Source organism: Calidris pugnax, unplaced genomic scaffold (genome assembly GCF_001431845.1).
Source record: "Calidris pugnax isolate Ruff unplaced genomic scaffold, ASM143184v1 scaffold1, whole genome shotgun sequence".
Lineage (NCBI taxonomy): Eukaryota > Metazoa > Chordata > Aves > Charadriiformes > Scolopacidae > Calidris > Calidris pugnax.
The window spans coordinates 1401948-1414618 of NW_015090800.1; the positions used below are offsets into that span (position 1 = coordinate 1401948).

General features: G+C 36.9%; 1 protein-coding gene across 1 annotated transcript in view; it reads left to right on the forward strand.

The window, feature by feature from the left end:
- PLCZ1 (phospholipase C zeta 1) overlaps positions 1-12671 on the forward strand; it is a 58339-nt gene that overhangs the window by 17199 nt on the left and 28469 nt on the right. The window contains exons 7-9 of the mRNA XM_014937291.1: positions 4324-4551; positions 6913-7069; positions 9434-9550. Coding sequence (XP_014792777.1) covers positions 4324-4551; positions 6913-7069; positions 9434-9550 — 502 coding nt within the window. The remainder of the gene's footprint in view (positions 1-4323; positions 4552-6912; positions 7070-9433; positions 9551-12671) is intronic.

The following is a 12671-nucleotide window of genomic DNA, read 5'->3' on the forward strand; positions in this document are numbered from 1 at the left end:
TTGATGCTTTTGGTGAAGGTTTGCTCCTCAATTATTTTCCATTATAGTACATCAGGCTGCCTTACTCTACTTGCATGATATATACATGAACTTCTTGGGATTTTATCATTATTTGCAGGTTTCCTACCACAAAATTGGAAAGAAATATTGATGCATAGTTAACTGAAAGTAAAGTGGTAACTATTGTTATTTTACAAGTCATATTCAATGTTTACCACACAGCTGCAAGATCAATTGCTATGTTGGGGTGGTTCAGAAGCATTTCTGGCCAAAATCTCCGAGGTTTCCCCATAGTTATTAAAGCCATATTATCTAAATAAAAGACCCATTTAATAACCTCCTTGAGAAAGATTCATAGAAGGTCTCCAGTACAACTTCATCCTCTGTGGGCATTTTAAATCCTACTATTAGGGGGAAAACCACCTAACCCTATAGCCAGATCTTCTCATTCACCTTTTTCTTCACCTGTATCTACTCAATATACAAAGAAAATTCCTGTACACAGTCACTGTTTTCCCAGAATAGTCACTATTTAGACGGAAAGCACCAGTCTGGGTGAACCAAGTACCAGTCTTCGACATCCAGGTATAACATCTGAGTGTAAGTCTTAAGAGATTCATATTGCTACTGCACTTTCTTCCTTTCTCTGGAAAGACCTGTCTCACTGAGAAACTTTCGAAGCTTGGTTATACCTGACTGTCTATATTCTCTGATAAATAACTTTTTACTGATTGTAACATCTCACAAAAGGGTAATAGTCTGATTAACCTGGGTCTATATGATTCAATTTTCAGTCTAACCATCTCCAAATTTGCCTCTCCCATGTCTATATAGTCTTATTTTCTTGTTATTGAAAAAGTAGGACATGAAGATTTTCACTCAGAAATTCAAGATCAAGACTGCTTTAGCATATATAATTCTGTTGCTTCAGTGATGAGATTCATTCTTATTTTTTTGACCTACAAGTCACATATGCAAATGTCTTGACCAAGTCTTTGCATCAGAAATATCTTTGCTTCTTAGCAAGTCAAAAACATTTCCAGTCTATTGTTTTGCCATCTGTCTATGGTATTTATGCTTTACAAAAATGAGAAGAAAGCTGTTGGAAATGTAGCAAGCCTTGGTGATGACCTCAAAAATAAGAAAATCAATATTGTCTGTCATAAAATTTCTGGATTCTTTAGGTTGGGCTTGGACTTTTCTCAGTGGTGCACAGTGAAATGGTGATAGACAGTGGGAACAAACTGAAATACAAGAAATTCCATTTAAACATGAGAAAAAGATTTACAGTTATTTGCAACATATTTGCAGATCAGTCACAACTCATTTTTTTAGTCTTAAAAATCTGTAAGAATTGCAAAATCATCTGCACTGGAATTTTCTCCAAGACTTGTCACTTGTCTTTTTGATTACATGGTTGGGTAAATCTCTGTGTGTTTTCATATTTCTCTTACATCTGATGGAATCCTTACCTAAAACAGGACAAGGCATTTCCAGCTAAGGGTCCTGTTTTCCAATGGGATTTAACCTTACTGCCAAAAGTTATAATAGGTCAAGACTCTCAGCCACTAGCAAATTGTTCCTGTCTTTATTTTTGAAATTTGGTTCCAGAGTGGGACTGTTATTGTCATGCAAGATAAATTTTTCAATGTCTCAAAAGCTTCCCCCACGTTAGACTTCATGGAAGGTATCACATCTTTACCCTATATCAGTATTTAAGACAATAATGTAGTTCTTGAAATAGAAAATGATGTAAAACTTTAAACAGATTTTAACCTTTTTACTTAACAATATTTTCAGGATTTGATATTCCTCTTACTATGCACCTATAGCTGGTCAGGAGAGGAGAAGAGAGGAGACCACACTCAATTGAAACAGGGAAAGCTATTCTCTTTTTAATATTCATGACCCAAGTCCAGGGTTTGTTCTCTACATTTCTGAGGACTGAATTTTGTCCCTTTTCACCTTAATTTATCAGTAGGTGGGCTTGCCTGATCCATTCCAAAGCGCTTGTGATTTTGTCTTGAAGTCTTGTATCACTTCAGCTGTTCTGTGTTCTACATCCAGTAACCATGTTCATTTAATTATTTGAATATTTGTTACAACTGACTGTACTTGAGGCTTTTGCTTGCGCCAGCCTTGGAGTCCCTTTGTGCTCTAGGGAAGATCTATTATGTTTTACATATTTAAAATTTTTAGTATGCTTACAATTTATGTATAAGTACACACTGACCATTTATTTTTAAAAGTAGTCTGTATTTTGTATTTAAACTAAAAAAGAGAAGTTGCAGTGAATGTTCAGACTGCCAGCTCATTATCTGCTTAAAAGATACAGGCATTTGTGCAAAAATATGCTGCATGTTTAGCACTGCTGATTACCAATTAAAGAACACAAATTTCACATAGTCACTGATTTTGTAACCATAAATTTGTCTTCCTTTTTTTTAGCATCTGTCTGAAGCTCAGTCTTAACATCCATGGTATACCTTTTCAGATCATGGTTAACTTTCAGTGATTTGGGTTAACTATTATTTTAATCTGTTTCTGGCAAAAAAAGAGCAAAATTTCTTCTTGCTACAGTATTTTCTGTAATTGTTTTTGAAAAGACGGCTGTGGTTTTGAAATGTTATCTTTATAGACAAAAAAAAAGAGATAAATAAATGTTTTTCCTACCTAAGGGTATTTACATCTTTGCCAACAGTTCATAAACAGAAATGTAAAAACTATCTGACTTATAACATCATGGCCCATTTTTATGTGAGGACACAGACTATGTCTTTTTTAAGTTAAAGTAAATTTCCATATGGGAGGCAGTAATATAGCCATAGAAAGGTTTTCCTTCCCTTGTGGGTCTTTTTTTTAATCTGTAGAATTAAATCTTACCTATGACTAGCAAAATACAAGACCAAAAGCAGATAGAATTGCTTTTAAATATTGGGAAATATGAATATGCAAAGGAAAATCCAGAACTCTAAAATATGAGTAGCATTACTCATATTAAAACTCTTCTAAAAATATCACAGGAAAAAAAAAAAAAAAAAGAGTGCATCAATAAGAAATGAAGGAAATGTTAAAGGGCTTCCTGATTCTGAATCACCAGTGCAGAGACTAATCAAATCTTACAGTAGCATGGCATTGATAGATATCAAGCATAGGATATCTCATTCCACTGACACACTGACAAACTGCTAATGCAAGGCCTGAAGTGATAAGGGGACTATCAGCAATGGAAGTTGCCATGTATATAAATGGAATGTCTATTTCTTTGCCTATGGCTCTAATTTCTATTATAAAGCTTTGGGTTTATATATGTTTTTATCATCCGTGCTTTTCATATTTACTTAATGGATACTTTATAATACAATGTTTCAGTTATCGTTTATTTAATGTGGAAGTATTTGTTCCTTGTTTCTGTAACTTTCCCAGCAGTATAGTCTTCCTTTCCACTAATGCATAGAAAATTTAAGGAATATTTTTGTGTTACTTTATCTAAGAACCTAAGCCAGTTACTCACTGGCACTTCTAGTGTACAGAGGTAGAGACAAATGTCTCCTACGTAATAGCTGTTGACTGCGAATAATATTTCATAAATCTAAGTTAAATTTACACTCACCAGATTCAAGTGCACAGATGAAAGCCGTCTTATGAGAAATTACAAACTTTAATGAATTTTTTTCCAACTTATTTTATTATGGAATTTGAAACATACCCATTCAAAAATAGAGAAACTGCTTAGGCAACAAGTTAGCAAACTGGTAATTTCTCTGGCCAGGTAAGATCAGCATAAGAACCCACTTTACAATGACATAACAAAACTTCTAATTTGGTCCATATGCTAGACAGTTGTGCACTAATGTAATCAAACAGGGTAACAAATTTCCAGCAGCTGCAATGATAGCTGAGAAAATATCGAATTAATATCAGATACATGCCTGTAAGTCTCTTTATATAGAAATGAATTAAAGCATAAAAAATTATATCTTCCTATGCCTTACATGGACATCACCTCTGACACTTATTTAGCTTCCTATCATAATCCTGGTCACAGTTTCAACATCTGTGTATCTGTGTGGTGGAGACCCATTTTTCATGTCATGGGGTTAGATATTCACATTCTGTTGTGTGCTTTGACCCCAGATTCTGTGTGTTTTACTTGCTTTTGACTTCCATCTCACCGATATCTATCTTCACTTCATTGTGTTACCTCACTTAATTATACTTAATAAACAGTTCTGTATGCAGGTTAAACAATATCTAGATATGAAAACCTATAATTAAACTGTACATAATTCTAGTTACTACTGTTTAACTTCTTTTTTACAGGCATTAAAATTCAAAATTCTTATAAAAAATAAAAAGGTTGGAACAATTGAGGAAGGTATGCTCAGGAGAGATTTTGGCAGTCATGGTGAGACTGGGGAAGTTTCTGATGTTGAAAATGTCACTGATGAAGATGAGATTGATGACAAAGCCCCTCTTTTGTCAAAGAACGATTCCACAAAAAGAAAAAGCGAACAAAATCCTCCATCCCCACCTCGAAAAAAGATGAAGGTAACTTTTGTCTCAATTGAATTTAGAAAACACATAGATGTAAGCTAGCATTTTTAAAAAAAAAAAAAGAAGAAAGAATATATTATCTTAAAATGGAGACTAAATTTAAAAGGTAGGCTTTAAAATTACTAAGAGCAATATATTTTGGAATAATGATTTCAGCTCAAGGTTTTCCTGATCCTTACAAGACACTCCAAACTGGAGCATATTTTAGTATCCAACTAAAATCAGCCCTTCCCTCTGCTCCCATTCCAAACTTCAGCTACAATTTTCACCTTCAATTCTTGTGCTTGTCCCAGGTGCTCAATACCACAATAGATCGAAGATAAACTTGCCCAAGAGCTTTGTTGGTCTCAAGGTGCTCCTAGAGCTATGAAAGGAGAACATTGATAGCAGTTCCTGATGATGAAGGACAGTTTACTGTCTATTTCTTTCAACAGTCCACCAGTCTATTATGGAAATTCTGAACAGTTGCCATTCCCCTATTTTCTTTTCTTCTGGGTTTATGCATGAAATTAAGTGTAGAGTTCTGGCTGTGCTAAGCCATTTTTAAGCACTTATAATAGAAAAGGTATTTTCACATTTATCATGTAGAGACTTAACATTAAATACTATTTCTGAGAGTGTAGAAATTGGATGTAATTTTCTTCTTAATATTCAAATTAAACTTACTTATTTTTTTAACCAATTAGTGATTCTCTGCTATGGAAATCTGTTGCTCCATTAGGGTTCAAAATGCTTTCTTCAAGTTTTTCCAGCAGGCAAGAAGCATCCAGTATCTAGTCACATTTGCACATCATGCTCTGATTATCTGAATGCAGATAGACTGGCAATGCTCCTCAGGGCTCAGCGCTTTTCCTGAGAGGCAGTATCTCTTCCTCTGTGCTTCTTTCCTCTAAGTGATTTGAAGGTCAAGATCTTTGCTTCTTTTCTTTGGATCGGATATGAAGAGATAGTAAGGAAAAACTCTGAGGAAGAATGGAGTCCTCTTTGAACAGGGAAGGCCAAATTTCTGGATAATAAGGTCACATATATTTGTAAAATCCTGTTACAGACTGGAACATACACCACGTACATCTTGATCAACAGTAGCAACAACAGTTGTCTGATCATGTTTCACAGGCAGAAGAGGAAATGGGTTCTGTGGTTCCACTCTATTGGAGAGGGAGTATTTATTTTGAGGTTCCCCTCTTTTGATCTATTGGCAGGTGGGAGAGCATTTGAATCCACACCCAAGAAAATCTAGTGGTGCAGTTGTCTGTGGCTGTGTCCCTGCCTTCCACATCCACAGAGTTGTATTATTCAGGAGTTCTGTGCCAGTGGACTCCTATTGCTCCTCATGAGACATAGCCCCAGAACAATTAATGCGCTTGAATTTATCGTAGTTTACGAGCCACAAGCAGACAGTCCCTATTATTTTGTCGGATGAGATTTTGCCTTCAAAAGCTTTAATAGAATGTAAACATTACTAGTACTGTCAGTTTTTTGCTGGCTGCTACCACCGATGAGCTCACAAGTTCATGTTAAGTAAAGTGAAGGGGTCACACAGTACCTTAGTTTAAGAGATAAGACCCTGGTAAAATTTCAGTCATTTCAATGTACAGCAGCCTTTGCTTTTGCTTGCTTTGGTAATGGAGCAAGACTAAACAAAGACTTTGGGCAAAGAACTTTCCATCTTAATTAAGAAGAACAGAGTTTTCCTAACTGTAGAGCAATGCTTGGAGGGATATGATTGATTTGCTTGGCAGGGTAAAATATTGTTATTCTACACTTTGTAGAATGCTGAGTTGAGCTTGTGCTATTCATGTATAGTTACTCATGCTCTTTTTTTTTGTTGGTTTTGTTTTGTTTTGTTTTTTTGGGGGTTTTTTTGGGTTTTTTTGTTTGGTTTTGGTTTTGGTTTTTTTTGTTTTTTTGTTTTTTTGTTCAAGTACTTCCTACAAGTATACTTTTTCAAGTACTTTATCTGTTCAGGAATATAAAGTTGAAATATATATTTTAAGTGATTAATGTTAAGAGCATGAAAAATTGCGTTAATTTACATACCAGACCCAGAAGCAGGGAAATTATAAAGCTGTCCAGCAGAACACTGTGCTAGGAAGCGTTGGAAGGATCTGTCCATTTATCCAACAATTGCTGTGATGAACATAGAGACAATAACCTTAATTTTCTCTGACTGGATCAACTCTCATTATCAAAATGTACATCTTAAGCTAAAATATCCATTACTTGTGACACATTTTACCATGCTTTATGAATCCAAAATGATAGTTTCATCTGAATTGTTAATAATAATAATAATGAAATATGTGCTACTGTGATTTTTTTTATTCTTGCATTATTTTATATTATGATTATTAGATGAAGAAGATAAAAATTGCCCTTGCGTTGTCAGACCTCGTGATTTATACCAAATCTCAGAAGTTTGTGAGCTTTGAGCATTCCCTAGAAAATCAGAAGTGCTATGAAAACAACTCAATTGGAGAGAGTAAAGCACGAAAATTTGTAAAACATTCAGGTAATTTATTTTGATTTAATCAGATAAAAGTTACAATGTTCCTATGGTTCACTGCTTAGGCATTGGAAGGGTTAAAATTTTATGAAACAAATGCTGTCCAATTTCATTTGGTTGTATTTATAACAGTGTTTTAGAGCTGTCTGTCATTTGCACTGCATTTTTATGTTTCAGTTGGTTTTGTGAGGAAAATTGAAACCCAGCTTTCCTTTTAATTACATGTGTTTTTATAAGAACAAATATTGACAGAGTGCATAAAATGTATCAACGGCTTTTGATTCATTGTTTTCTTCATCAACTAATTTAGAAGCTACAGTCAATACTTGAAAAGGTGTGGAAGAGGTTTCACCTCTCACGTGTGTGGTCTGTAGGACTCACTGGAGTTGGTCAGGCAGTGGGCTTTGATGATAAGTGCAGATAAGAGAACCTGCACTGATGAAGTAAATAAACCCTGTAGCAGGCAGTTTGCCTCCATTGGACCATTGGGGAAGTGTGGCTGGAGCTGCCTGGAGGAAAGAGACCTGGGGGTTCTAATTGACAAGCGGCTGAATATGAGCCGGCCGTGTGCCCAGGGGGGCAAGAAAGCCAATGGCATTCTGGCTTGTATCAAAAATAGTGTGACCAGCAGAAGTAGGGAGGTGATTGTGCCCCTGTACTCGGCACTGGTGAGGCCACACCTGGAGTATTGTGTCCAGTTTTGGGCACCTCAAGACAAGAGAGATCTCGAGGTGCTGGAGCGAGTGCAGAGGAGGGCAACGAAACTAGTGAAGGGCCTAGAAGACAAATCATATGAAGAGCGGCTGAAGGAGCTGGGGCTGTTTAGTATGAGGAAGAGGAGGCTGAGGGGAGATCTCATCACCCTCTACAATTACTTGAAAGGACACTGTAGAGAGGTTGGTGCTGGTCTCTTCTCACAGGTAATTAGTGACAGAACGAGAGGGAATGGCTTCAAGCTCCAACAGGGGAGGTTTAGATTGAACATTAGGAAGGAATTCTTCACTGAAAGAGTGGTCGGGCATTGGAACAGGCTGCCCAGGGAGGGGGTTGAATCACCATCCCTGGCTGTGTTTAAGGGCCGTTTAGATGGGGTACTGAGGGATATGGTGTAGGGGAGGACTTTGTAGAGTAGGGGAGATGGTTGGACTCGATGATCCCAAGGGTCTCTTCCAACCTGAATGATTCTATGATTCTATGATAAATCTTTCATACCAGCCCAGTTGGGTTATTCAAAACTCATTCTGTGTTGGAGTGTCTCTATTTGGGGCAGCCAATACAGTACAGCCTCTGCTGTTTTAACTCCAGCTATCTGCCAGCAGCCTTAAGGGAGCATTAAGAACAGAGATAACTGGGCATGGGAATGAAGTCTGCCCCAGGCCCATTCATTCAGGGCCAGCCCAGCTGCCATCCCACCACCTTGTGGAGATGATTCAATGATTTGTGAGGTGAAATGGTGCTGAACGCCATCAAAACAAGCAGGCTTTTGCCAGTCATCTATAGTCAGAGTCCTCTCTGGTCATCTGTTGAACTAGATGTTCAATCTAGTGAACATAAAAATAGTTCTATTAAAAAAAAAAAAAAAAATAAAGGGCCAGGGGGAGGATGGAAAGGATCAAAAGGATCAGAGTGATGATTCCAGAAATCTAAAGTTTTCCATTTAATTACTAAACAGGAATAGTGTAGATAGAAGTCATTTGAAGTTTTCCAGATCTGTTTAGTTTATGCCTTTGTGGGAAGGAACACTGCTGGAAGGAAGAAAATCAACTCACTTGAATAGTTAACATCTTCTAAAGTTTATAAAAGAACCAATTAAATGTCTTTTAGAAATGTGCCATTCGCTCGTCTTGAGATTCTTCAGTCATTTTATTTAAACTTCAAAACAACAATCAAGCTAAGGTCATCTTGGGATGATTTTTTTTCCTATTGAACTATAGAAGAATGAGTGGGCGTTTTGATCAATTTCTTGTTTTGTGTCTTTCCAATTTTCCATGAGAACAGAGTGGGCATTAGTATAAAAATCCTATACTTACCTAACAAAGAGGTCATGAAACCGAGTATTTCCTTGAAGGAATGATTCTTGGTTACTGAAGCTTTAACAAAAGCCTGCACTATAGACAGAAATACTACTACATGTTCAAGTTTTAAAATAGGATTTCAGCCATATCTCAGAGCAGCCCATATACTAATGTTAACATGCATAGAAATGTCCTAATATATAAATACATTGATATGATATACTGATCATGTTAAAAAAACATAATTCCTGGATCAGATGATAATATTTTATTATTATTCATTATTCTATTTATTCAAATAAGATCTCTTTATTAATAGTTTATCTTACCAAAGTTGTATCATTCTGTTTTTCAGCTAAAGATTTTATATCTCATACTTCAAGATTCCTTACAAGAATCTACCCCAAAGGAACAAGGACAACCTCTTCAAATTATAATCCTCAAGAGTTCTGGAATGTGGGGTGTCAAATGGGTATGTTTGCAGAGACTGTTGCATTCCAGGCTTTGCATATTCCTTCCCATAGTCTCTTTTGTGTCATATAAGTCACATATATTCCCTCAGTGGCATCACTTTCATTTTGTGTTATCTTTCTCCTTCAGTATACTTAGCCCAGCAATTTTACACCCTGGAAACCAGAATATAACTAAGGGAAATATTTTTGTATATTCACCTTTGTAATTAGCTACAATTAGGACCTAATTAATTATAACCATCACTTTCTGTTAAATAGCTATATCTTATCCCAAGTATCCCATGTATAATTCATTAATTCCTTTGAACTACTATTTTTTTTTCCTATTTGATAGTAAGAAAAACACTAGTAAGAACAATACAAAATTTTCAAGTTTTGAACCTTATTTTCTATTCCTCTTATCCCTAAGACTAAACAAAGCATGATTTTATCTCATGGAACAGTTTAGCAAAAGCACATATATAAACAACTTTTAATAACTAAAGCAGAAATTTCTTGGCTTTCTTCATATATTATCACCTTTTTTGTTAATAATTCCATCATATTTATATGTATGTGTCTGTAGGGAGAGTTTAAATGATAATTTATATTTTGCTGCCTTTCTATTCAGACCAAAATTATTATGTTACCTTAGGTTTTGAGGTAAAAGTGAGCATACTTTGCATTAAGCATTGTACTGACAAAAAAAAAATTTGCAATACACCTTTCAAGAAAATGAAAATTACTTTCTTTTGCATGCTGTATTAATTGAATTCCACAACCTCCATGTTTATTTCTCAGCTGTGGCTAAGGTATAAATACAGCATGTTTATAAGAAAAAATGGGAATGGTAACTTCTTATTCTTCTTTTTTTTTTCCTTCTCTTTTTTTTTTCCCTTCTTTTTTGCTTTCCTTTTCCCCCTTTTTTATTATTTCACTTTTTTTAAGAAAAAACCCCATATTTTTCAGCTGAGGTGTAACACTCTTTATAACTACTTTGTAGTTAGCATGGGAATTGAAGTAGCTGCCTGAAGGTGGGAATTGTTGGATCGCAATTGCATTTACTTTTTCCTAAGTTTGCCCTATAACATTGAATTGGAGGAGGTGATGGAAAGATATATATGTGTGATTTAGGAATGTTTACACAGCAATGAAGACTCATCTGAAGGATCTGTGGGGTTTCAATGGTTTTGTGTGGCTGAGGTGGCACAGGTGCAGGAGATGTGAGTACCTCAATTACTATTGGTGCCAAGAATTCCCAGATTATGGTATGCTGCTGCAAAGAAGCACTCAAATGCTCCTGCTCAGCAGACTCTACCCAGCTGGGAGCTGCTGGGAGTTTCTAGTGACTGGATAGATGAAAAGTAAGTTTAGTATCTTAATTTCCAGTACAAAGTATATTTGTTCCTGAGCAGTGAAATAAGTTCTATTTCTCTTCATTTCAAGTTAGTTTTTAATGTGAAAGTGTTAAAAATATGCATGACTCTTCTACTCAGCAGGCTTTGAAAAACCTCTCACCTGTAAGCACTTTCCCCTTTTTAATGGGCCATTAGAGCCTTCACATTAATGGCCTTAGAGGCCATTAAAAGGCCATCTTGCCTTCACATTTTTTGTTCTTCACTTTAAAAGATTCTCAGTTACGGTATATTTTTCTAGGTTCAGCCTGTTATACCTTCTTCAGCCTCAGGTAAAGTAAAGGACAATTTTCTTTGCATCTGTATATATTCTGTCTTTTATTCTGATTCTCTACCAGGGCCACCTGAGGGAGACTGTGGGGTGAGCAGGGCAGTTTGCCCAAGGCAAATGTATGGTTAGTGAAATGTATGGTCTGGCCTTGTTATATGACAATAAGCACTCGTACAGAGACAGGCACAGATTTCACTTTGCCTGTAGGCCCCTGGAGCTTATGTGCATCCTTGCTCCAGGCTTCCTTTTCACTCGTGTCTTTTTTTGGCTCCCAAAACATCTTCCGTTTTAAGTTATTCTCTCAGAACTGTTTTTAACAGCGTGCTATTTTCCAATCAATTATGCCCATGAATATTACCTGTTGTTTAACTTCCTAGTGTATGCCTGGACACTTCACTCGTGTCTTTTTTTGGCTCCCAAAACATCTTCCGTTTTAAGTTATTCTCTCAGAACTGTTTTTAACAGCGTGCTATTTTCCAATCAATTATGCCCATGAATATTACCTGTTGTTTAACTTCCTAGTGTATGCCTGGACACTCTCCTACAGTTATAGAGCTTAGTGAAGCTGAGGCACGATGCTCCTCCTGGGATTGCCACACCTCTGCCTGTAGCCCTGCCACAAGCAGTGGAGGACATCCCCAAGCCTAAGTTCTTACCATTTGCTGTCCCCACCCTGAGCTAGGCCATGCTGTCAGGGCCACGCTTGTTGAGTTAATTGGGTAAATAATGTCAAGGGAGATTGTGTGAATTAGGCCTCTCAGTGCTGGCTGTTCAGGGATGGAACTGAAATGTGCTCAGCCCCTTCCTCCAATTCTCACATTGTTGCAAATTGTGCTTCTCATCCTCAATGTCGTATTGAGGCATTGCTTTACAACTACAGTAGGAGTAAAAAAAAAAATTACTAGTTAGTATAAATTCTGTTTGTGTCTGTGTCATCATAAATGTTTATTTGTAGTACAGATTTGGACTTGGGCTAGGCTATTGTTGGAAGTATCTCACCATTACCACACCATTTGAAATTGGTTTGATTATATTCTATCGTTGTGGTTGATTCTCACTTAGCATGATTACTGTGTCCAGTTTTGGGCCCCCTACCATAAAAAAGACATAGAGGTGCTGGAGCGGGTCCAGAGAAGGGCAACAAAGATGATGAGGGGTCTGGAGAATAAGTCTTATGAGGAGAAGCTCAGGGAGCTGGGGTTATTCAGCCTGGAGAAGAGGAGGCTGAGGGGAGACCTTATTGCTCTCTACAACTCCCTGAAAGGAGGGTGTAGAGAGGTGGGGGTCGGTCTCTTCTCCCAAGTCACAGGCAACAGGACTAGAGGAAATGGCCTCAAGTTGCGCCAGGGGAGGTTCAGGCTGGATATTAGGAAAAATTTTTTCCCTGAAAGGGTTCTCAGGCATTGGAATGGGCTGCCCAGGGAGGTGGTTGAGGCCCCATCCCTGGAGGTGTTC